Raw genomic sequence first — 26,743 nt, 5'->3', positions numbered from 1 at the left:
CTAGTTTTTTTGTATTTTTGAAGGAATCACCAAGAGAATGGACAACAGAAAGCTGGTAACATTGTTTATTTAGATTTCCAAAAAGCTTTTGATAAGATGCCTCATAAGAGGCTTGTCTACAAGATCAAAGCCATAATGGTAATCTACCGCACTGGATTGAGAACTGGCTGGAAACTTGCAGGCAGGAAGTGCTTGTAGATGAATCTGAATGTTTGGAGACCGGTCACCAGTGGTGTCCCATAGGGACTGGTGTTAGGGCCGTTGCTGTTTTCAGTTTTTATTAATAATGTAGGTGTTGAACAATGTGAGTTTGCAAATGACACGAAAGTATATGCGAGTGGAGACGATGCTCGATTGCTTCAGGTGAATCTTAATGGGTTCGTGACTAGACACTTCGAAAACTGCAGTTAGGCATGTGGGCAGGGGGAATATTGAATAAAGGCTTGCTACCCAACCCAAACCCGACGACATGTGTCAGGTTCGGGTCGGGCCGGACACACACGGTAAATGCTCTGCTGGTAAGTATTAAAAATAAAAAAGTTACCTGAGCTGGGAGTCCGGGACGAAATTGAGTCTGCGCAGTGAGCGAGTGACATCACTGTGACGTCATCACGCATGTGCTGCAGTTTTGTGGAGATTCCCAGTCGGAAGATAAGTAAAGGGATGGTCAGATCGGGTTTGGGTCAGGTCGAGTGGGGTCAACTCCAGCTCGGGGAAAAATTGGAGGGACTCGGGCCGTGTCGGACTCGGGTCCGCTGTTGATCGGTCGAGTTTGGGTCGGGCTCTTTTTCCCGACCTAAGTAGGCCTTTAATGTTGAACATGCTATTAGGCAAAGCCCCCACCTGCCAAGACTGAAGCACACATGATTTCTCCACATGAACATTAAAACTTAAAATTGCAAGCCCCTGGCTGGAAGGATATTTGCATAGTACCAGACGGTGTTGAAACAAAGGAATCAGTCCCCCTCCCCAATACACAGAAGAGACCTGGTCAAACCAGTCGGTCACGTGACCATCTGCTGGCCAATTAGGGGAGTTTTAAACTGGAAAAACAGAATTTGTGCTCCGTGTGCTCCTGGAACTCAAGCAAGAATTACCTCCTCTCCTGTCTGCCCTCATCTCGCCCCCACCAGCTTCGGAAACCATTGAAGACACATAAACTCAGAGAGTAAAGTCTCCTACGTAAACAAAGCTGAAGAAGAATACTGAACCCCAACGAAACGAAAGACCATATCTTCAATCAAGGACTACAGCGAGCTTGAAGCACAGTAACAAGATATTGCCTCAAACTGTTCCACTTTATCTTTCCTTCTCTTTTCTGTCCCTGTCTGCATGTGTATATTGCATGTGTGTGCTAGCGTAGGCGTGCTGTATATCTGTAGGCATGAACCGTATTAGAGTTTAAGAAAGTTTAATAAATTTCACTTTTCTTCTTTAAACCAAAGAAAGCTTGTTTGTGCTCATTTCTTTGCCTTTAAAATGAGACCCGGTTACAATAAGACCAGGTGAAGATAGCAACAGACCCCGAGACACCTTTCTCATCTGGTCTTAACAATGCATACACCCTTCAGGGAAAACTACTAAAACTAGTGAGGAAGAGAGAGATCTGGGTGTTCCAGTGCATCAATCACTTCTGTAAAATGATCACTAGACTGAGTAGGGTGCACTTATAGGACAATTGACTAAGACAAAGCACAAAACTTTCTCCTTGTACAAGAGCTTTGTCAGGCCTCAGTTGGAATATTGTATCCAGTTTCAGTCTCCTCACATGCTGGGTGACATTGAGGCTTTGGAAAGGGTGCAGAGGAGGTCTTTTAGACTCATTCCCAGTCTAAAGTATCTTAGTTACCAACCCAGGTTCAGAGCTGGGATTCTACGCTTTACAGAAGCATAGACATAGGGCTGATTTATCAAGCTTTATAAGATGAAGGGAATAGACGGTGTTCAAAGTGACAGTTTTTTTCAACTAAATCTGTTTTCCAGTAGGTCTCAAGGCTTCCGACTGGGGTGGGGAGTGAATATACTGTGATTCACGGGGCACTGCAGATACGTGGGACAGGCTGGATAGGACATTGGATCTGTTCCTATCATATGTGCATATGTAACCATGTTCACTGCTGAAGAATACCTTTCTGTTTCGCAGTTGTCTCTTCCAATAGATCAGTCAGTTTCCGCTTCACTGTCATGGCCTCAGCTTTGTTCTGCTTGTGCTGCAAGTATTGGCACTTCTGCTTCCAGACCTACAATTACAACAAAAATCTTCTCACTTTCCATAACAAAGCTCAACCTGCAGTGGGTCTAATTCAAGATTAAATATTTTAATTAAGGATAGCCTTAAATAGGTCCCCGCATAGCTCATGAAAAGCACAGTGTTGAACTTGACATGTTTGCACCAACTCGATTCCATCACACACGCGATAATTCTTTCAGGAAAGCAAGACTACAAACATAAAGAATGAACAGGCAGGAAAAGACATGCTGGCCTATCAAGCCTGCTCCACACTAAAATTGCCAGAGTATCAGGTCCCCCCATCCCCACAGCCCTGTCATCTCCTGGGAGAGGCAAAAAAAAATACCGAAAAAAACCCAGAATCAATAAGCGAAAATAACACTCTGGGAAATTCCTCTCTAATATAAATTTCAAAGACAAAATCCCGAAATGCACTGGATAGCTCAAGTGGACATAAGTACACAGATCCCACATTTCCAGGTCAGTTTGGCAATGCTCACACAGAGACTGAAGCAAAGTTATGTTGCTGACTTGTACTGATTTTGCTTGAAACTAAGTGGTTGCTTAGGCAACGTGTTAATTGGCGCTTTCTTTTACAAATGTGCATAGTTAAGGTCTTATTCTAGGGTTCGTTTTTAACTTCCAATTTTTAGATTAAAAATTTAACGCATGGTACCTCACTAAAATCGCAGTGCAAACACTAACTGAAACATATGGCCCCTCAAGCCTGCTCCATCATTCAGTAAGATCATGGCCCTATCCCCGTTTATTTCCTGCCAGCCGAAACGGTTTCTCCTTATTTATATCTATCAATATACTTAGTAATTCTGAACATGTTTACTAAACTTCCCTTAAACTTGTCTGCTCTAACAAACAATCGCAACTTCTCCAGTCTCTCCATATAACTAAAATTTCACATCACCGGTACTGTTCTAATAAATGTCCTCTGTACCCTCTCTAAGTCCTTAAAGTGTGATGCTCAGAATTGGACTTAGTACTGCAGCTGAGTCATAACCAGTGTTTTGTAAAGGTTTAGAATAATTTCCTTGCTTTTGCACTCTACTTTGCCTCTATTTATAAAGCTTTTTTTAAAAAAACAGTCTAATCTACTTATCCGGTCACCTTCAAAGGTTTGGGTATGTACAATCCAGATCTCTCTGTTCCTGCTCCCTCTTTAAAACTTAAAATGCATCTGTTCTGATGATGCAACCTTTGAAAACAGCGCTTCTGATATGTCTTCCTTTTTCCTCAACCAAGGATTCACCCCACTGTGGTTGACAGGGCCCTCGACTGTGTCACATCCATTTCCGGCACTTCTGCCCTCACACCTTCCCCGCCCTGCCAGAACCAGTGGCGGCACAGTGGTTAGCACCGCAGCCTCACAGCTCCAGCAACCCGGATTCAATTCTGGGTACTGCCTGTGTGGAGTTTGCAAGTTCTCCCTGTGTCTGCGTGGGGGTTTCCTCCAGGTGCTCCGGTTTCCTCCCACATGCCAAAGACTTGCAGGTTGATAGGTAAATTGGCCATTATAAATTTCCCCTAGTATAGGTAGGTGGTAGGGGAATATAGGGACAGGTGGGGATGTGGTAGGAATATGGAATTAGTGTAGGATTAGTATAAATGGGTGGTTGATGGTCGGCACAGACTCGGTGGGCTGAAGGGCCTGTTTCAGTGCTGTATCTCTAAATTTTAAAAAAACCGCGACAGGGTTCCCCTTGTCCTCACTTACCACCTCACCAGCCTCCACATCCAAAGGATCATCCTCCACCATTTCCGCCACCACCACCAAACACATCTTCCCCCTCCCCTCCCGTCAGCATTCCAAAAGGATCGCTTCCTCTGCAACACCCTGATCCACTCGTCCATCACTCCGACACCTCGTCCCCTTCCCACAGCATCTTCCCGTGCAATTGCAGCTGTAATACCTGCCCTTTTACCTCCTCTCTCCTCACCATCCAAGGCCCCAAATACTTCCAGGTGAAGCAGCAATTTATTTGTACTTTCAATTTAGTATACTGTATTTGCTGCTCACAATGCGGTCGCCTCTACATTGGTGAGACCAAACACAAGTCGGGTGACTGCTTTATCGAACATCTCCACTCAGTCCACAAGCATGACCCCAAGCTTCCAATTGCTTGGCAATTTACTTCACCACCCTGCTCCCATGCCAACATGTCTGTCCTTGGCCTCCTGCAGTGTTCCAGTGAAGCTCAACGCAAGCTTGAGGAACAGCATCTCATCTTCCAATTAGGCAGTCCACAACCTTCTGGACTCAACATAGAGTTCAACAATTTCAGAGCACGACGGCCTTTTTAAAAAATTTTAAACCATGTGCCTGTCTTAGACTTGTTTTTCAGGTTTTTGCTTTTGGACGGAGCTGTTCATTATTTTGCTATTAACACTCTCTCTGGGTCAATGCTTTGTCTTTTAACACAACTATTAGCACTCCCTTTGCCTTTATTCTGTGACATTTTTGTCATTTAATCTCTCCTGCCCTATCACACACCTTACCTTTTGTTCTTCTTCCCCTTTTTCACTTGCTCAAAGCCTATTATATTTCTAACCTTTGCCAGTTCTGTTGAAAGGTCACAGACCTGAAATGTTAACTCTGTTTTTCTCTCTCCACAGATGTTGCCAGACCTGCTGTGCATTTCCAGCGCTTTCCATTTTTATTTCTCTTTAGAATTGTACCATTTACTTTATATTGTCCCTTCTCATTCTTCCAACCTAAATGTATTATTTCACACTACTTTGTTTTAAATTTTCCCTGCTCATTTCAACAGTCTGTCTCTGTTCTCCTCACTGTTTACAACGTTTCCAAGTTTTGTCTTATCTGCAAACCTTTAAACTATGCCCTGTATATCCGTCCAGATCAGATATATATCAAAAAGAGCAGTAGCCCCAATATCGAACCCCTGGGAAACACCTCAGACCACTTCCCTCCAGCCTGAAAATCCATTCATCACTACTCTCTTCTTTCCATCTCTTATTAATTTGGTATCCACACTGCCACTGCCCATTTAATTACATGGTCTTCAATTTTTGTAGCCAGTCAATTATGCGGTACTTTATCAAATGCCTTTTCAAAGTTCATACGCACATCAACTTTTTTTTTTATTTGTTCATGGGATGTGAGTGTCACTAGCAAGGCCAGCATTTATAGCTCATCCTTAGTTACCCTTCAGAAGGTGATGGTGAGCCACCTTCTTGAGCCGCTGCAGTCCATGTGGCGTAGGTACACCTACAGTGCTGTTCGGGAGTGAGTTTCAGGATTTGACCTGGTGACAGTGAAGGAATGGTGATATAGTTCCAAGTCAGGATGGTGTGTGGCTTGGAGGGAACCTGCAGGTGGTGGTGCTCCCATGCGCCTACTGCCCTCGTCCATCAAGGTGATAGAGGTGGCTTGGTTTGGAAGGTGCTGTTGACAGATTCTTGGTGGGTTGCTGCAGTACATTTTGTAGGTGGAACACACTGCTGCCACTGTGCGCGGTGGTGAAGAGAGAATGGGGATGGTGGATGGGGTGCCTCTCAAGCAAGTTGCTTTGTCCTGGATGGTTTCAGCATCTTGCGTGTTGTTGAAGCTGCATTCACCCAGTGAATGGGAGTATTCCATCACATTCCTGACTTGTGCCCTGTAGATGGTGGACAGGCTTTGGGGAGTCAGGAGTTGAGTTACTCGCCGCAGAATTTCCATTCTTTGACTCGCTCTTGTAGCCACAGTATTCATATGGCTAGCCTAGTTAAATTTCTGGTCAATGGTAACCCCCAGGATGTTGATGATGGGGGATTCAGCAATGGTAACACCGTTGAACGTCAAGAGGAGATGGTTATATTTTCTCTTGTTGGAGATGGTCATTGTCTGGCATTTGTGTGGCACGAATGTTACTTGCTACTTAACAGTCCAAGCCTGAATGTTGTCCAGGTCTTGCTGCATGCAAGCATGGACTGTTTCAGTGTCTGAGGAGTTGCAAATGGTACTGAACACTATGCAATCCTCAGTGAACATCCCCACTTCTGACCTTATGATGGATGGAAGGTCATTGATGAAGTAGCAAGCACTGAAGATGATGGTTGGGCCTCAGACACCACCTGTGCACTAGCTTCATCAACCCTCTCCATTATTTCATCAAAGAATTCAATCAAGTTTGTCAAGCATGATTTTAAGTACATCCTCATTAACAATTTAGGGCTTTCTGATATTTCCCAATTTTTCTACTGAAGCTTTGCCCTTGGGGAAAAATAGATGGCAACATAACCTTACAATAAAGACTTGACTGATTTACTCTCTTAAATCTGACAGCCCGACTTCTCTAGTAGTGAAGGCTGAGGGCAAATACAAGTCTTCAAAATTGTGAAGGGGTTTGATAGGGTAAATGTTTCCTCTTGTGAGGAAGACCAAAACTCGGACTCAAATATAAGATAGTCATTAATAAATCCAATAAGGAACTTAGGAGAAACTTCTTTACCCAGAGAGTGGTTAGAATTTGTAACTCTACCACAAGAAGTGGTTGAGATGAAGAGTATAAATACATTTAAGGGGAAGTTTGATAAGTACATAATGGAGAAAGGGGTATAATGTTATGATGATCAGAGACTCAGGTAAAGCACCAGCTTCATAAACACCAGCTTACAGCAGTTCAGCTGAGTGGCCTGTTGATTGCTGGGTCACAGCATCAGTTCATTTTGACTGGTCAACACAAGAAAAGCATGTTTCAAGATGCAGATTTTGTATATATTTGACTTTGTCATTTATCTGGTTTGCAGTCTGTTGGATGCTGCTGCCCTTAAACTGACTGTTGCATTTAGTTATAAAATAATTGAATACATTTTAAAAGTAAATAACCAGTTGCAAAATGCTTGGGATCTCCTGAGGATATCAAAGGCACTATATAAATGCAAGTTCTTACTTTGAATAACACAACTACAAAACATTGATTACTTTTAGCTTCAAGTGAGCATCTATTTTGGAATAAAACTAACAATGTATATCTCATTTTGCTTAAATCTCCGTGTGAACATGACCAAGCTGGCTGCAAAGAAACCACGTGCTCAACTTGTAACAGGACCATTTCTAAAAGCTGGTCTGAACACAACGCAAAAACGAACTATGCTTACCTGCTTTTCCTTGTCAGGAAGCTGTTTCCATACCTCAGCCAGTTTCTTGCTAAGCTCACCGAAATCTGTGGCAAAGACAAGTACAACCATCAGTGGGAGGCTAAATTCCAAGTTACATTTAACCACAATAACGTGACTGAGTCTTGTCGATTTTATTGAAGGATGGGATTGATGACCAAGCTCAACAATGCATTACACTGCTCAACTCAGGATACTCAATATATCCAACAGAAAAATCACCCGAGTTTTCTTTCATGATCTCAGCTGTCTTTTTAAAAAAAAAAAATTTTATACCCCAAATCCAGGTCTATTTTTGCTGGATCAGTGATCCATCTAATTCCCTTTTTAACGATTCAACAGATTCAGTACACACTGCACCACTGAGCAGTCTAAATGAAACACCAAGCAGGAACATGTTGTTGGCTTTGTCAGTGCATATTCATGTTATATGGTTTCTCTAGTCTTACTTTCCACAAACTGCCTTTCGATATCAACAGGGGTCGATCAACCTCTAGTATCTCACAATTTAATACCCTCTGCACGTTAACATATTCAATTTGAATATAGCTTAGACAAAGCACAAAATGACAATTCATATAATCCTAACATTTTCAGAACACAGAAGGAGGACATTCATCCCATGGTGCTCACATTGGCTTTCTGAAAGAGCTAGTCACTTAATCCCATTCCCCTGACATTCCTCCATGTCCTTTTAAACGTTACTTGTTTCTTAGTATTTATCCTTTCCCTTTTAGCTTTATAGATTTTGCCTACATCACTCGTTCACACGCTAACAACTCTCTGGGCAAAAAAATTATCCTGACCTCCCCTTTTGTTGATGATCTTAAATTGGTGCCCTTCAGTCACCAATAATTTCAACCTGCTCAATTGAAACCTCTCAATTTTGAACACCTCTATCAGAGAGACATCAATCACACGGTCAAGGGTTCCATAGCTCGGCTGCACAGTTTCAACGCTTGACAACGCAAGTTAAATGCTCTGCTGATAGTCTGCGATGGAGTGACACAATGCAAGTTCACTGTTGCGATTTTTCAAGTATTTGCTCTCTCCAAATTTTCATTTGAATCCCCCATAAGCAGCTGGCAACACACTTGAAGACTCACTTCAAAGCCAATGACCCATAAAGTGTTTGCGTAACTTCAAAAGTAGTGGATATGGGGACCCCTGAAACATTCAGAATCTTTTTCCTGCATTTCATTAGTGACAATTTAGGACCTGTAGAAATATGATTTCCTGTGGTCCCCATCCCTATCATACTAATGGGAGTCCATACTCGGTGCCAGGGAGACAAAGTAAACTACCTAGTGCTGACGTCTCAGAGTGCTAAGGCCATTGTGCATGTATACAAACTTCTCGACTGATGGGACGTGTCTCCTAACTTCCCCCCTCCAGAATGTGAAGCTTCTGACCTCGTGCGCACTGCTGTGAGGTGGTGTTAAGCATGGGCCTATCTCACTGCGCCTGTTACTGAGCTGTGGAGTGATTCATAGTAGGTTAACTGAACTCTTGGCCGACGTTGGTGGTCTGGGTACACTGGAGGGAATGGGGTGGGTGGGAGTGATTGAGAAGGGACATTTCATGGTTCTCCAAAACAAAAAAATTGTTATTCACTACAAACATGGTCACCGTATTGTTAGGTTTTGAAAGATGCAACGGGTTTAAGGTAACTGGCAAAAGAATCAGAGGCAACATGAGGAAAACATATTTTACGCACCGAGTTCTAATGATCTGGCCTTAAAAGAGTGGGGAAAGCAGATTCAATAGTAATGTTCAAAAGGGAATTGGATAAATATTTGAAGGGGAAAATTTTTATAGGGCTTGGGGAAAAGACAGGGAAGTAGGACTCATTGGATAGCTCTTTCAAAGAAGCAGCACAAGCACGATGGGCCAAATGGCCTACTCTGTGCTGTATCGTTCTATGATTTTATGAATTGAAAGATGAATTGGTGATCTCAGCAGGGATGGTTCAAACAGAGACCAATCGCCTCCTGGGCAGGCAAGGAGGGATATTCCTAAACTAATCTCTTACCAACTAGTTCAGGGCATTACAGACACAAGATCCCCTCTGCTGTTTCCTTTATCAGAGACAAGTAACTCTTGCCCTCACCAAAACACACAAACATGCTGACATGTATAAAAAAATAATACTCCCACCTATTCCTGGATGTTCAGCAACAATATTAATGCGGTACTCCTTACAAAACAGCTGGTAAGCAGACATATTCTTCTTTTTCTGTAAAATAAAATGCACAAAAATGTAACTACAAAACTAACTCTCAATCACTTTGATAACTGTTTCAACCACAAATCACATAAACTGCTTTCCCTGGATAAATTACTACATGTAGACGGGTTAATTATGTTGCTATTTCTAACTAATTCTTTTGAGTAAGTTTTGCGATGATCAAGATGAAGGATCTTTGTGCTACACAATGGCACGGGTTTTGTATTTCAGACACCCCATTTCAGCATCAAGCACTACTTGATCAGTTACTTAGATGCAGAGTATACATTTACTCAGTCCCAACAATACATGTCTCAGTTCTAAGCCCAGATGGAGTCATTACGAAGAAGTTAACAAGTTGTATTTAATAGTTTTTTTTTTAAAAAGCAACTAGCAATTGTTTTCCTGTGGCGTGTTCAAGTTTATATGGATCAGGCTAAGGAGTTGAGAGAGCAATATAAAGCTGGTACAGTTAGCAGCCTATCCTTTGGCTCCCCCTGGTGGAACCCATGCTGCATCCTACTCCAAGAGCAAGATACTGCAGACAAGAGGAAATAGCAGAAAATGCTGGAAATATTCAGCAGGTCTGAGATGTTGCCAGACCTGCTGAGTATTTCCTGCATCCTGCTAGGCAGGCATATCATTATAGATCACCTTAAATTTGCCTTTTTTACCGCCTGCTGAAGGTAAACATGCAGGTCCAACAGGCAGTAAAAAAGGCAAATGGTATGTTGGCCTTCATAGCGAGAGGATTCGAGTACAGGAGCAGGGATGTCTTGCTGCAATTATACAAGGCCTTGGTGAGGTCACACCTGGAATATTGTGTGCAGTTTTGGTCTCCTTATCTGAGGAAGGATGTTCTTCTATAGAGGGAGTGCAGCGAAGGCTTACCAGACTGATTCCTGGGATGGCGGGACTGAAGTATGAGGAGAGATTGAGTCGGTTAGGATTATATTTGCTGGAGTTCAGAAGAGTGAGGGGGGAATCTCATAGAAACCTATAAAATTCTAACAGAACTTGACAGGGTAGATGCAGGAAGGATGTTCCCAACAGTGGGGGAGTCCAGAACCAGGGGTCATAGTCTAAGGATACAGGGTAAACCTTTCAGGACTGAGATGAGGAGAAATTTCTTCACCCAGAGTGGTGAACCTGTGGAATTCACTACCACAGAAAGCAATTGAGGCCAAAACATTGTATGTTTTCAAGGAGTTAGATATAGCTCTGGGGATTAAAGGGATCAAAGGATATGGGGTGAAAGCGGGAACAGGTTACTGAGTTGGATGATCAGCCATGATCATAATGAATGGCGGAGCAGGCTCGAAGGGCCAAATGGCCTTCCCCTGCTCCTATTTTCTATGTTTCTACAAAAAATAACTGGGAGCAATAGCCCAGATTTTGCAGGCTGCTTACCACTGACCTCGAAGAAAGCTTCCAAAAAAGAACTAAGGATCTCTGTGACGGGAATTTCCCCTTTCCAGCCAGCAGTTTAAATCCTACGCCAAGTCAAGGGGATGTCTCAGAGTGCAACAGCAGTGATGTCCACAAGCAGATAGACAACCAATCAGATTGAAGTATTCATACACAGCAAACCAGGAAGTTAAAAGCACTAAATATCCTTCACTTTTAATTGATATTTTCTGTTAACAAAATAAATGTATGACTGCATTAAGATAGAAGCTAAAATAAATAGAAACGGACATTTGATTAAATAAAAAGTTTTTAAACACATGGATTTTTAAAATCATTGTGGAGATATTTGACAAATATAAGATTAGCTTTTCAAGGCCAGTAAGGGTGTTTGGCAGTAACTATGAAGTTAGAACGCTGTTAAAACTCAGTTACACCTCATTCAACAAGCTGTAAGTCTTTCCAGGGTTTTGGCAGTGTTAAGAGTTCTCATGAATTCATTATTGCAAGGGAGGCAGCAATCTGTGGGAACCTCTACAGCGCACCCTATGGAGGAGCATAGACTCACTGACAGCAATTTCTGGGTTTCCGTGTTATTCTGCGCATGTCTGAATTCCTGAAGTTGCTGTCGGTTTCAGTGGAGTAATGACAGCGAATGCTGACAGATTTGCCATCATTACCACAGCAAAATCTGGGCCAATGAATAACTAATAATTAGTTATTAATTATAAAAGTTACATTTCTATAATACAGAATTTACAGCACACAAACAGGCTATTCAGCCCAACTGACCTGTGCCAGTGTTAATACTCCATACAAGCTTACTCCCACCCTACTTCATTTTACCTATCAGCATAACCGTTTACTCCTTTCTCCCTCTTGCGTTTATCCAGCTTCTCCTTAATTACATCTGTGCTATTCATCTCAGCTACTTCTTGTGCAATGAATTCCACATTCTAACCACTCTCTGGGGAAAGACGTTGCTCCTGAATTTCATTTTGTATTTATTACTGACCATCTTATATTTATCAGCCCCTAGTTTTGAACTCTCCCATAAGTGGAAACATCTTCTCTATATCTACCATATCAAACCCTTTCATAATTTTGAAAACCTTTACCAGATCAGACCTCAGCCTTCTTTTCCAGAGAAAAGACCACCAGCATATTCAGCCTTTCCTGACAGTTACAACGTATCAGACTTGCAAATCGTTTTTGCACCTTTATGACCTCAGTTGAGACTGTTAACTTTAAAACAAGAGATATGAACTCCCCAGACCGATTAAAGAATTGCACAAGATTTCACGTTTTAAGAGAATTACTATAACTCAACTACAAATCAATAGAGAAAGGTATTTTAATAGTAACTTATTAACACACTCATTCTTCATTACTCAGTGTCCTCATTGAAGCGATATCCCTGCAGTTAAAAATCCCAAACTCCTCCCAGTTGCAATGGGTTGGATCTTCCAGTCCTTATCAAAATTAAGACGTCCTCTTCACTCACTTCTGAGCACTTTTGACAACATTTCCATTAATAAGGCAACCTCTGGTGACCCTGTTGGTCTTTTCTCTCCCGCAAACCTCGAGCCTGCGAACCGGAGTCAAATCTCAGCAGCCTTTTGCTGTATCAGTGATCTGACAGAAGCTGTTTTCTCAAACACAGTCATTGGTCCCTCTCTCTCTCTCCAGGCTTTGCAGCAGCTACTGGTCCTTGTTTCTACCCTTCAGTCTCCAGACCTAGGAAAACCTGTCAGATTCCTGATTAAAAGCCAATAGTAATTTGCCTTTTACAATTAGCAGAATCCGTAAGTCTGACTATAGCAAAACCACCTGGGCCTTCCTCTGTTGCCAGGTGTTAAAAATTGCAACTAGAATTTGCATCTTAGAGCCCCCGTTCCCTGTTTACAATCTCAGAGTCTGGGAGACGGAAACCCATTACCCTTTAAAGTTACAACCTTGCACCCTGCTTTCAAAAGGGTCTTTGATCTGGGTTCCTTGTTCTCGTAGCTTGTCATTGGACAGAATTGGAATGAGGTCACATGTCTCTTCTGAATGTCCAATTTATACTGCATTAAAGATTAGTTTTTTTAAACAAAACCATACTAAAAGTCTAGTGTTCATAACACCTCCCTAAAAATGGAAAAATCATTACCATAGTACGGTAATGATTTTTCTACAACATATAACACTGTAAACATTTCAATCACTAACATTTTACATATCACACAGGTAACAACAGACTTTCAAACAAAAGAATCACACCTTCCACGAATCTCACTCACTCACACACACTCCAGTAGTCGTTTCTTTTCTCACAGCATTTTAACTTTTGCTGTGGGACTTTTTCCTTTGCTTCCTTTTACCTACCCCTGGTATGTCATGAACCAGACAGTACCAACCACTCCCTGAGAAGCATCAGGATGCTCTTCTCCATCCTGAATCCTGCTTTCAAATCTTTAATTTCTCTCTCAGCCTTTTCTACATTTTCAAACTCTGTGCTATTCCTTTTCCGACTTTCCTTTTCTCTTCTCTTTCCAATCCGTTGCTTCATTTGTAACTGAATTCTAGCTAACTCAATCTGAGTGCTACCAAGATCACTCGTTTCCTCAAAGTTAAAATGCCAAGCCAACACTTCAACAGTTTCTGCTTTTTTAGCTTTTGATTTTAAACTAATCCCCATGTGCTCTGTTACAGCCTTGAACGCATCCACTGTTAACTGTGTTAAGTCACTGACAGTCAAATCTTCTCCCTCCACAAAGGCTTGGGCGTTAAAAGTAGATATGCTTTTATGAGTATAGCAAAAGTAATTGCGAAATCTTGTTTCTTTAAATTCTAGCAAATTCCAATGTACTCATTTTATAGCCTAATCGTGAACAATTTGAATCCCGGATGAGGCCCCAATTTGTTACGACCTCAATTGAGACCGTTAACTAAAAAATGAGATATGAACAACCCAGACCAATTAAAGAATTAAACAAGATTTCACATTTTAAGAGTTTTACTATAACTATAAATCAACATTAACTAAACAGTACTTAGTCGGCAGCTGAATTAGAGAAAGGTATTTCCCATCAACTTATTAACACACTCGAAAACCCCACACCACATTTATGTGTTACTCAGTGTCCTCAATGAAATGATATCCTTGCAGCTAAAAGTCCCAAACTCCTCCCAGTTGCAATGGGTTGGCTCTCCCAGTCCTTCTCAAAGTTAAGACGTTCTCTTCGCTCACTTCTTCTGAGAAAAGTCGACTAAATTTCCAATAATAAGGCAATCTCTGGTAAAACTGTTGGTCTTTTCTCCTTCGCAAACCTCGAGCCAGAGTCAAATCTTAGCAGCCTTTTGCTGTATCAGTGATCTGAAAGAAGCTGTTTTCTCAGAAAAAGCCACCAGTCCCCCTCTCTTCAGGCTGTGCAACAGCTGCTGGTCCTTGTTTCTTCCTTCCAGTCTCCAGACCTGGGAAAACCTGTCAAATTTGACGAGATTAAAAGCCAAAATGCATCTGTCTTTTACAATTCTCAGAGTCCATAAGTCTGACCATAGCAAAACCACCTGGGCCTTCCTTTGTTTCCAGCTGTTAAAGTTGCAACTTGAATTTGCATCTTCGAGCCCCTGGCTCCCTGTTTACAGCCTGGGAGAGCGAAACCCATTGTCCTTTAGGTGTTACAACCTTGCACCCTGCTTTCAAATGGGTCTTTGATCTGGGTTCCTTGTTCTCCTGGCTTGTCTCTGGGCAGAATTGGAATGAGGTCACATGTTTCCTCCGAATGTGCAATTTATATTGCACTGAAGATCAGTTTATTTTTTAACAAAACCATTCTACAAAGTCCAGCTTCATAACATTCTGCACAGTGCCTCTATATCCTTTTAGTAATATGGAGACAAGAAATGTGCACAGTACTCTAAGTGTGGTATCAGAAAAGTTTGATATAAATTTCATTCAACAAAAATATAACATTTTTAAAACAATGATCTGACTTTAAAATGCAACAAGTCTACCAAATTTTAATAATTTGTATGAGAGTGGTCTGATGATGCATTTTATATACGAAAAAGTGGATTTACCAGTCAATGAAATATTTAAATTCTGCCTCAAAGAAGTTAAAAAATGTCAGAACTCAACATACTTTCTAAATGGAGCTTGTAGGCTGGGGTGGGGGCAGGGGACATTACTCCTCTCCTCGCTGTAATTTCTGGGTTTTGATGAGGAAGTAGCTAAATCTGGAGACAAGACACATCATTGTGGGGGGATGGAGGGGAAGGATACGGAAATGTTGGGGTGAGTGTGACTGGGAGCTACTCTGGGGAAGAAAGACAGATTTTCATTTGCATAGCACCTTTTACGACCTCAGACATCCCAAAGTGCGCTACAAAGCCATCAGGTACCTTTGAAGTGTAGTCACTGTCGTAATGTAGGATACGTAGCAGACAATTTGTATACAGCAAGCTCCCACAAACAGCATTCGGATAATTTAGCGATATTGGCAGAGGGATAAATATTGGCGATGTTCCCAGCAACAACTTCCCATCCCTTCTTCGAATAGTGCAGTGGGACCTTTTACTTCCAATTGGGATGGCAGACAGGGCCTCAGTTTAATGTCTCATCCAAAAGATAGCACCTCCAACAGTACAGCACTCCACTGGTGTGTCAGATTAGATTATTTGCTCAAGTGGGATTTGAATCCATGACCTTCTGATTCAGGTGCGAGTATTACAAACCAGGCCACAGCTAACACAGATTATGGTAATGATGCACTAACAAGGAGCCTGACAGCAGAAGCTCAACTTTTCACTGGTGCTGATTGAGAATCATGGTTCTGGCATTTGGTCAGAGGAAGATTTCATCTCCATTCTCCGCCATCAAAACATCCGGCATGGCCTTCTGCTTTGAGTGACTGAGGGCTCTGCAGAAAGCTCGTGTGCATTGCGATCCCAGAACTACATCTGTTGCTAAGAGTCCCACATCTGTCATATATCTTTCAAATACCACATATACATTCTTCATGGCATGCATCAAAACTGGGGTGCAGTAGTCCAAGTGTTTGAGGGATTTTGAACAGTTTGTTTACAGGGAGAGATAATTTGGAGCAGTTGGAACATGGGGTGAATACAAGAGAATTTTCTTGAGTGCGTTTAATAGCTGCACAAGGTCTATCGTGAGGTGGGTCAGAGATTGTCATGGCTCTGATCAAATGGGAATGGTTAGCTTTTCGTGCAAGATGATTGGCGAGATAACTAAAGCAAATGAGAATACAGACAAAACAGAAGATTGATACAGATAAATATCTTGTTGAAATAACCCCACCTCTGGTGTCTTTCTATCCCGGTATTATTCACTGCACAAGAATAGAAGCACTAGGGATAGCACAAGAAATGTGGTAGCCAATCTGCACAGCAAAATCCTACAAACAGCAATGAAATAATGACCCAGATAATCTGTTTTTTTTAGTGAGGTTGATTGAGGGATAAATATTGATCAGGATACTGGCGAGAACTCCCCTGATCGTCTTCAAAAAGTTCCATGACATTCACTTTAAAGTCTCTCTCTACAGTTAATTTGCTCAATTATATTCTGGTCAACAGCATCAAATGGTTCAAGACCATTTTCAGTCTAAATCACAGAATGATACTGCATAGGAGGAGGCCATTCAGTCCATCGTCCCCCAAAACCATTCAAATTTACAAGCATATATCAAATGCCACTGAGTATGGTAGGGCAGTGGTTATGTTACCGGATTAATAAACCAAAGAATGCTAATTCAAATCACACCATGGCAGTTTGAGAGTCTGCAAATAAAAAGCTGATATCAGTAGAAGTTGTCAGATTGTTGTAAAAACCCAAGAGGTTCAAAAATATCCTTCAGGGAAGCAAACCTGCTGTCCTTACCCCATCCGGCCCATGCCAACGGGTTGACTCTTCACTGCTTGAGGAAGCCACTCACTCAGGGCAACCAGGGGTGTGGAATACCATGATTGCCAGTCACACCCATATCTCGAGATGCATAGAAAAAAAAAATCCCCTTGGAAATTTGCTACTGAATCTGCTTCCACCACTCTTTCAGGCAATGTACTCCAGACCATAACAGCTCGCTGCATAAAAAATATTCTGATCTCCCCTGTGATTCTTTTGCTAATTATTTTAAATCTGTGTCCTCTGGTTACCGACCCTCCTGCCAGTGCAAACAGTTTCTCCTTATTTACTCGGTCAAAACCCCTCATAATTTTGAGCACCTCTATTCAATCACTCCTTAACCTTCTCTGCTCTAAGGACAACAACCCCAACCTCTCCATGTAGCTGAAGTCGCTCACCCCTGGTACCATTATCTCGCTCTCCTGCACTCTCTCCAAGGCCTTAATATCCTTACTAAACTGTGATGCCCAGAATTAGACAAAATACTCTTAACTGATAGGGTAGCAAGGTCATTTGAGACCTCAGGGGGTAATCATCCCTGCCTTTTTGCGAGTCACATCAGGCTCAGGTAAGGGTCCTATGCTCAGCGTTATGAGCCATGGCCAACGGTGGAACTAGCAAATTTTCAGTGGTGATCATGAAAGAGCTAGAACCTTGAGTGACAACAGTTGCTTACAGGATCCTTCAGCAAGAGGAGTTGTGCTTCTTTTAAAGCACACATAAGGAAGGCAACGGGAAACCACCTCATGTACTTTTTCCCCTAGTTATATCGCTCATTTCTCATGGAAGTTAAAAAATGGGGGGCTCTTACGAGCAACTGAAGAGGAAAATGCAGAACTGTGCGGCATAGAGAAATGAGCAGAGGACCTACCCTTGGGTGGATCACCAATACTACTCTAGCTGAGACCTAACCAGTGTTATATGAAGGTTTTGATCAACTTCCTTGCTTTTGATTTCTATGCCTCTAATAATAAAGCCCAAGATCCAGTGTGTTTTTTTAACAGCCGAATTAACTTGTCCTGCCACACTCTCAGATTTCTGTACATGAACCCCCAATTCTGTTTCGACAACCCCTTTAAAATTGTACCACTTAGCTTACATTGCCACTCCTCATTCTTCCTTCCAAATGCATCCCTTCACACTTCTCTGTGTTAAATTTCATCTGCCATGTGTCTGTCCAGTCTGTCTATGTCCTACTGAAGTCTCACCATTAACTACATTTCCAAGTTTTGTCTCCTCTGCAAGCTTTGAAATTAAAAGTCCTCTGGGCCCAAGTCCCGGTATTAATATATATCAAAAAGTGCAGTGGTCTTAATATTGAACCCTGGGGCACCACTGTATACCTCACTCATGTGAAAAATAACAATTCACTACTGTTTCCTGTCCATAAACTTTGTTTCCACACTGCTACTGTCCCTTTAATCTCATCATCTTAAATTTTGCTAACAAATCTATTGTTGGTACGTTGTTAAATGCCTTCTGAAAGTCCACATACACATGAACTGCACTATCTTTATCAACCTTCTCTGTTATCCAATTGAAGAACTCAATCAAGTTTGTCGAACATGATTTTAAGTACCTCCTCTTTAACTATTCTTGTCCTACCCAATTTCTCTACCTCCTCCTCCATAATCTGTGACATTGGTCGCATCCTCCTCTTAATGAAGACAAATGCAAAGTATACATTTAATACCTCAGTCGTGCCTTCTACTGCCACAAATTTCCTTTTTGATCCCTAATTGGCCTCACCCTATTACTATCCTTTTATTCTTTAAATGTTTATGAAAGACTTGTGTTCCCCATTATATTACCCACTAATCTTTTCATACATACTCTTTGCCCTTTTTATTTATTTTTTCTGTTTTCCTTCTCACTCTGTATTCTGCTTGATTCACTACTGTATTATGAACCAGACGCTTATTGCATTTTAATCTCAATTTATTTGGTCATGCAGGGAGCTGTAGCTTTGGATGTCCTTCCTTGACCTGATGATATTATGATCAGTGCTCCCCAAATGTTTTCCCTCTGAAGCTGCTCCACTTGCCCCACTTCGTTCCCCAGAACTAGATAAAGCATTGCTTCCTTCCTCATTGGGCTGGAAACACACTAAACGAGAAAGCTTCTTCGGGCAGCAGATGCCAGTAAAGAGTGTGCTGCTCACTGAATCACTCTTGTCTTTCACCCGATCACAGACCTTCCCTTTTCCACCCACCCCTGCCTCCGCATTTGCTTTAAACCGGTTACATCTCTAACTTTTTCCAGTTCATCGACCTGAATCATTAACTCTATTTCTCTGTCCACAGAGGCTGCCTGGCCTGAACATTTCCAGCATACATTAAGAGAGTTCTCTTGTACACACTGATCATAATATCATCAGGTCTAGAATAGTTATTGAAAAGGACAAAGCACAACCAAAGGATAAGATATTCAACTGAAAGGGGGCTAATTTCACTGAGTTGAAAAGAGATCCCGGCCCAGATGGATTGGAAACATGAAACTGGCAGGCAAAACAGTAAATGCGTAATGGAACCCCTTCAAGGAGGAGATAGTTCAGGTGAAGACTAAACAGATTCCCTTAAGAAGGAAAGGAAGGACATCCAAAGCTACAGCTCCCTGCATGACCAAATAAATTGAGATTAAAATGCAATAAATGTCTGGTTCATAATACAGTAGTGAATCAAGCAGAATACAGAGTGAGAAGGAAAACAGAAAAAATAAATAACAAGGGCAAAGAGTATGTATGAAAAGATTAGTGGGTAATATAATGGGGAACACAAGTCTTTCATAAACATTTAAAGAATAAAAGGATAGTAATAGGGTGAGGCCAATTAGGGATCAAAAAGGAAATTTGTGGCAGTAGAAGGCACGACTGAGGTATTAAATGTATACTTTGCATTTGTCTTCATTAAGAGGAGGATGCGACCAATGTCACAGATTATGGAGGAGGAGGTAGAGAAATTGGGTAGGACAAGAACAGTTAAAGAGGAGGTACTTAAAATCATGTCCAACAAACTTGATTGAGTTCTTCAATTAGATAACAGAGAAGGTTGATAAAGATAGTGCACTTCATGTGTATGTGGACTTTCAGAAGGCATTTAACAACGTACCAATAATAGATTTGTTAGCAAAATGTACACATAGGGGAGGTGGTGGCGTAGTGGTATTGTCACTGGACTAGTAACCTAGAGACCCAGGGTATTGCTCTGGGGACATGGGTTCAAATCCCACCAAGCAGAAGGTGGAATTTGAATTTAATTAATAAATCTGGAATTAAAAGCTAGCCTAATGATGGCCATGAAACCATTGTCGATTGTTGTAAAAACCCATCTGGTTCATTAATGTCCTTTAAGGAAAAGAAATCTGCCATCCTTACCTGGTCTGGCCTACATGTGACTCCAGACCCACAACAATGTGGTTGACTCTTACATGCCCTCTAAAATGGCCTAGCAAGCCACTCAGTTGTATCTAACCGCTACAAAGTCAATAAAAAGGAATGAAACCGGACGGATCACCCAGCATCGACCTAGGCACCAGAAATGACAACGGCAAACCCAGCCCTGTTGACCCTGCAAAGTTCTCCTTACTAACATCTGGGAGCTTGTGCCAAAGTTGGGAGAGCTGTCCCAAAGACTAGTCAAGCAATAGACTGACATAGTCATACTCACGGAATCATACCTTACAGACAATGTCCCAGACACTGCCATCACCATCCCCGGGTATGTCCTGTCCCACCGGCAGGACAGACCCACCAGAGGTGGTGGCACAGTGGTATACAGTAGTGAGGGAGTTGCCCTCGGAGTCCTCAACATCGACTCCGGACCCCATGAAGTCTCATGGCATCAGATCAAACATGGACAAGGAAACCTCCTGCTGATTACCACCTACCGCCCCTCCCTCAGCTGATGAGTCAGCACTCCTCCATGTTGAACAGCACTTGGAGGAAGCACAGAGGGTGGCGATGGCACAAAATGTACTCTGGGTGGGGGACTTCAATGTCCATCACCAAGACTGGCTCGGTAGCACCACTACTGGCCGAGCCATAAAGGACATATCTGCTGGACTGGGTATACGGCAGGTGTTGAGGGAACCAACAACAGGGGAAAACAGACTTGACCTCGTCCTCAACAATCTGCCTGCCGCAGATGCATCTGTCCATGATAGTATTGGTAGGAGTGACCACCGCACAGTCCTTGTGGAGACGAAGTCCCACCTTCTCATTGAGGATACCGTCCATCGTGTTGTGTGGCACTACCACCGTGCTAAATGGGATAGATTTCAAACAGATCTAGCAATGCAAAACTGGGCATCCATGAGGCGCTGTGGGCCATCAGCAGCAGCAGAATTGTACTCAACCACACTCTGTAACCTCATGGCCCGGCATACCCCCCACTCTACCATTACCATCAAGCCAGGAGACCAACCCTGGTTCAATGAAGAGTGCAGGAGGGCATGCCAGGAGCAGCACCAGGCATACCTCAAAATGAGGTGTCAACCTGGTGAAGCTACAACATAGGACTATCTGCGTGCCAAACTGCGTAAGCAGCATGCGATAGACAGAGCTAAGCGATCCCATAACCAACGGATAAGATCTAAGCTCTGCAGTCCCACCACATCCAGCCGTGAATGGTGGTGGACAATTAAACAACTAACTGGAGGAGGTGGCTCCACAAATATCCCCATCCTCAATGATGGGGGAGCCCAGCACATCAGTGTGAAAGATAAGGTTGAAGCATTTGCAACAATCTTCAGCCAGAAGTGCCAAGTTGATGATCCATCTCGGCCTCCTCCTGAAGGCCCCAGCATCACAGATGCCAGACTTCAGCCAGTTCGATTCACTCCACATAATATCAAGAAATGACTGAAGGCACTGGATACTGCAAAAGCTATGGGCCCTGACAATATTCCGGCAATAATACTGAAGACCTGTGCTCCAGAACTTGCTGCGTCCCTAGCCAAGCTGTTCCAGTACAGCTACAATACTGGCATCTACCCTGCAATGTGGAAAATTGCCCAGGTATGTCCTGGACACAAAAAGCAGGACAAGTCCAACCCGGCCAATTACCACCCCATCAGTCTACTCTCAATCATCAGTAAAGCGATGGAAGGTGTCATCAACAGTGTCATCAAGTGGCACTTGCTTAGCAATAACCTGCTCAGTGACGCTCAGTTTGGGTTCTGCCAAGGCCACTCAGCTCCTGACCTCATTACAGCCTTGGTTCAAACATGGACAAAAGAGCTGAACTCAAGAGGTGAGGTGAGAGCGACTGCCCTTGGCATCAAGGCAGCATTTGACTGAGTATGGCATCAAGGAGCATTACTTGACTGAGGTCAATGGGAATCAGGGGGAAAACTCTCCGCTGGCTGGAGTCATACCCAGCGCAAAGGAAGATGGTCGTGGTTGTTGGAGGTCAATCATCTCAGCTCCAGGACATCACTGCAGGAGTTCCTCAGTGTGGTGTCCTAGGCCCAACCATCTTCAGCTGCTTCATCAACGACCTTCCTTCAATCATAAGGTCAGAAGTGGGGATGTTCGCTGATGATTGCACAATGTTCAGCACCATTCGTGACTCCTCAGATACTGAAGCAGTCTGTGTAGAAATGCAGCAAGACCTGGACAATATCCAGGCTTGGGCTGATAAGTGGCAAGTAACATCCGTGCCACACAAGTGCCAGACAATGACCATCTCCAACAAGAGAGAATCTAACCATCTCCCCTTGACATTCAACAGCATTACCATTGCTGAATCCCCCACTATCAACATCCTAGGGGCTACCATTGACCAGAAACTGAACTGGAGTAGCCATATAAATACCGTGGCTACAAGAGCAGGTCAGAGGCTAGGAATCCTGAGGCGAGTAACTCACCTCCTACCTCCTGACTCCCCAAAGCCTGTCCACCATCTACAAGGCACAAGTCAGGAGTGTGATGGAATACTCTCCACTTGCCTGGATGGGTGCAGCTCCAACAACACTCAAGAAGCTCAATACCATCCAGAACAAAGCAGCCGGCTTGATTGGCACCCCATCAACATTCACTCCCTCCACCACCGACGCACAGTGGCAGCAGTGTGTACTATCTATAAGATACACTACAGCAATGCACCGAGCCTCCTTAGACAGCACCTTCCAAACCCATGACCTCTACCAACTAGAAGGACAAGGGCAGCAAATGCATGGGAACACCACCACCTGCAAGTTCCCCTCCAAGTCTCACACCACCATGACTTGGAACTATATTGCCGTTCCTTCACTGTAGCTGGGTCAAAATCCTGGAACTCCCTTCCTAACAGCACTGTGGGTGCACCTACCTCACATGGACTGCAGCGGTTCAAGAAGACAGCTCACCACCACCTTCTCAAGAGCAATTAGGGATGGGCAATAAATGCTGGCCTGGCCAGTGACACCCACATCCCATGAATGAATAAAAAAAAAATTTCAGGAATTCCTGCCCGTCTACACTACGCGTTACACTGTTTTTCCCCAGCCTGGATTAGGATAATTGAAGTCCCTCATTATCACGATTCCATTGTTTTTGCATTTTTCTGCAATTTACTTACAAATTCTTGGTGGATAGCAGCATTTGTGCTATCACTGTCAACAGTAAATAAAATCCAGCTCCCACAGCCAACGCTATACAGAATATTAGTGTGGCTGATTCAAGCACCTGTAACTTACTCCAACATTGGCACCCGTGCCTTCAGCTGCTTAAGCCTTAAGCTCTGGAATTCCCTCCCTAAACCTCTCCTCTTTCTCTCCTTCTTTGTCACTCCTTAAAAGTGGCTTTTATGATCACGCTTTTGGTCACTTGCTCCAATAACTCATTATGTGGTGCAGTGTCAAATTTTGTTTGATAATGCACCTGTAAAGATTTACAACGTTGAAAGCACAATATAAATGCAAGTTGTTGTCATGAAAACTGTACTGACAAAAGTAACACTGACAATATACCTAACCCAGAAAAATAATCTAATTTATGCAGTGCATAGTGAAACCACCAGGGTTTATGCTGGTACAAAACCCTTTGTGGGCCACTGGGATAACTAGCTGTCAGGGAAAGAAAGAAAAGGCACAAATTCTGGAAGTCGGCACTCAATTCTGGAGATGCATACGTCAGTCAGCATTAGTCAGGTTAGCAAGATCATAAAAAATGCAAACCAAGCACCAGGCTTTATTTCTAGAGGGACAGATTGAAAAGTAAACCTGTATCAAACCTTGGTCAGGCCATATTTTGAGTATCGCTTGCAGATCTGGTTGCCACATTACAGAAAGGATATACAGGCACAAGAGAGGGTGCAGAGAAGATTTACAAGGTTGATACCAGAAATGCGAGGGTATGCATATCAGCAAAGGATTGACAGGCTGGGTCTCTTTTCTCTTGAAAAACCGCTGAGGGGTGACCGAATAGAGATCTTTAAAATTATGAAAGGTTCTGATCGAGTAGATACAGAGAGAATGCTTCCTCTGGTGGGAAAGAGCATACTAGAGGTCACCAATACAAGATAGTCACCAAGATATCCAACAGGGAATTCAGAAGAAACTTCTTTACCAAAAGAGTAGTGAGAATGTGGAACTCACGACAACAGGGAATGGCTGAAGCAAACTTAAGGGAAAGCTGGTCAAGTATATGAGGGAGAAGGAAATACAGGGTTACGATGATGGATTTAGATGAGGAAAGATGGGAGGATGATCGAGTGGAACAAAACACAAGCATCGAGTAGGTGGGCCAAATGGCCAGTTTCTGTGCCATATATCCTTTGTAAAAACCTGAGTACCAGTAATGAGACAGAGTAAAAAAAAACCTACTCTCTCCAATCAAGTTTCCATCTATGTCAAGCAGTGAAATTGCCCTAGCCAATGTCACAGCTAATGTCATCGGCGACTGTGCTGCACAACCACTCTTGAACCTGTTTTTGGTGTCATTATAATCCATGTGAGGGGCCTGTCCACAGTCTTCACTCTCCCCAAAGAAAGCCAATGTTTCAAACTAGTTAGAGAGGATAATTTACTCTGGGCATTCCTTCTCTGGCCTGTCCTGCCTTGCTTTCCTAGTCCTGTGGATGTTCACTCCCTTCCTCTACTACTGCCAGCTTCCTACCTCAGCAAGGTGATAACTCTCTGAAACTCTTGCTCTGAAAGCCCCTCTCCTTCCCTGCTGCACTGGATTGTGTACGACTCTTGTCTCAAGTTTAGAAGCCTTGAGTTTAAGTAATTTTGCTGCCAACACTCCTCACAGATATAAACGTAATGCACTTATAATCATCATAAAAGGGCAAAATATGAACAGAAGCAGCCTTGCAATAAGTTTTCATCTCAAGCCAGGCCTTCTCCTGTGAAAATTTTAGTGGATATGGTTTAAAAAAAACACAATTAAACTATTATTTCCTACAACAGTGGATACACTTCAAAAGTACTTAATTGGCCATAAAGTGCTTGGGGATCCCCCCCACCCCCACGAGGTTGTGAAAGGCGATATGTAAATGCAAGTCTTCCTTTTCTTACATGTGATCACTTCTAATCTAAAATGAGTGTCACTGGGTCAAGTAATTGAAAATTTGGTGTTTCAGTGAAGTTTCCTGTAACAAGTTCAGAGTAGCCCCACCTTTTCAGGTTTTTCGACCTTTTCTTTGTCTTTTTCTTCCTTTTTCTTCTTTTTCTCACTCTGTCCTTCCATGTGGAATATGGAAGGTGGGGGCACATTTATTGCATAAGGTGCGCTAACAGTCGACTGTGGTGGATGACAGCACTTAGTGGCTGATAAGACCTTCCCCGGGGCATGGGTGTGCATTTTCTTAGACTTCGAGTGTTTCTTTTCTCTGTGTTTCTCCTTGTCCTTCTTCTTTTTGCTCTTTTTGTCTTTCTTCTTTTTCTTTTTCATCTCACGGAAAGAGTCGTCGATAACCAGCTCTCCTGCCTCCAGCTCCCCGCCAGAGGACGAAGCCGTATCCAGTGCCTCCAAACCTGAGAATTCGTACTCGGAGAGGTTGCTGGGATGGACTTCAGTGTAGCAATGCGCCTCGGAGTCAAAGCTCTCGCTAGCCCGGGACTCCGACTTGTGCTTTTTGCGAACAACCGATGCCTTTGGCAAGCTGTGGGTGTCGAAGGAAGAGAGGAAAGTTCCGTGATCTTCCCTGCTCATCTTCTTGGATGATTTCTTGAGACTTGATGTCCCAGCAAAGTTGAATGACTCATCATCCATGCCCGATTTGTCCTTGGGCGAGAGGAGGAGTTTCATTTTTAAACCCTCCGCCTCCCGCACAGTCACAGTGTCTGTATTTACAAAAAGTGGCTTCATCTTTTTCGACTTGTGGAAATCCCCTTCTTCAGAGGTTTCCTCGTGCTCTGCACTGCTGGCTTTTTTCTTGTGTTCCTTCCTGCTCTCAGTGTATAAAGAAGCATAGGATGGTGAGCTAAAAGCAGGAAATGGTTTCTCGCCTTTTTTGGAAAGTTTTGTAACCGTTGGTACAGGTGATGTTATAGCCTTGAGGAGACCCATGGCAGTGTCAGGCTGATGACCCTCAGACTTCTTTTTCTTTTTCACAGGTTCCATAGGTGACAGTTCTACATACATACAGAAAAAAAACCACAGTGAATTGTTTTGTAACACAAGTTCACAGAAACGTAGGAATGCTGAACAGGCTGGGGCTCTCTTCTCCAGAAAAGAGAAGGCAGAGTGATGACCTGATAGAGCTCTTTAAAATTGTGAAGGGATTCAGCAGAGTAGACATAGAGAAGATCTTTCCACTTGTGGGACAGTCCAAAACTATATATAAATATAAGATAGTCACGAATAATTCCAAGAGGGAATTCATGAAAAACTACTTTACCCAAAGAGCAG

At 42.9% G+C, this 26,743-nt stretch overlaps 1 protein-coding gene across 2 annotated transcripts in view; it reads right to left on the bottom strand.

Moving 5' to 3' along the window:
- Window positions 1-26,743, bottom strand: part of hmgxb4a (HMG box domain containing 4a) — a 56,511-nt gene that overhangs the window by 10,115 nt on the left and 19,653 nt on the right. For both annotated transcript variants that reach the window (XM_068019387.1, XM_068019388.1), the window contains 4 exons: window positions 25,508-26,466; window positions 9,521-9,599; window positions 7,346-7,410; window positions 2,129-2,240 (listed from right to left, as the gene is read on the bottom strand). In XM_068019387.1, the coding sequence (XP_067875488.1) occupies window positions 2,129-2,240; window positions 7,346-7,410; window positions 9,521-9,599; window positions 25,508-26,466 (1,215 nt within the window). The remainder of the gene's footprint in view (window positions 1-2,128; window positions 2,241-7,345; window positions 7,411-9,520; window positions 9,600-25,507; window positions 26,467-26,743) is intronic.

Source organism: Heterodontus francisci, chromosome 41 (assembly GCF_036365525.1).
Source record: "Heterodontus francisci isolate sHetFra1 chromosome 41, sHetFra1.hap1, whole genome shotgun sequence".
Taxonomy (NCBI): domain Eukaryota; kingdom Metazoa; phylum Chordata; class Chondrichthyes; order Heterodontiformes; family Heterodontidae; genus Heterodontus; species Heterodontus francisci.
The sequence above is the reverse complement of the archived record's forward strand: the minus strand, read 5'-3'. Positions and strand labels throughout refer to the sequence as shown.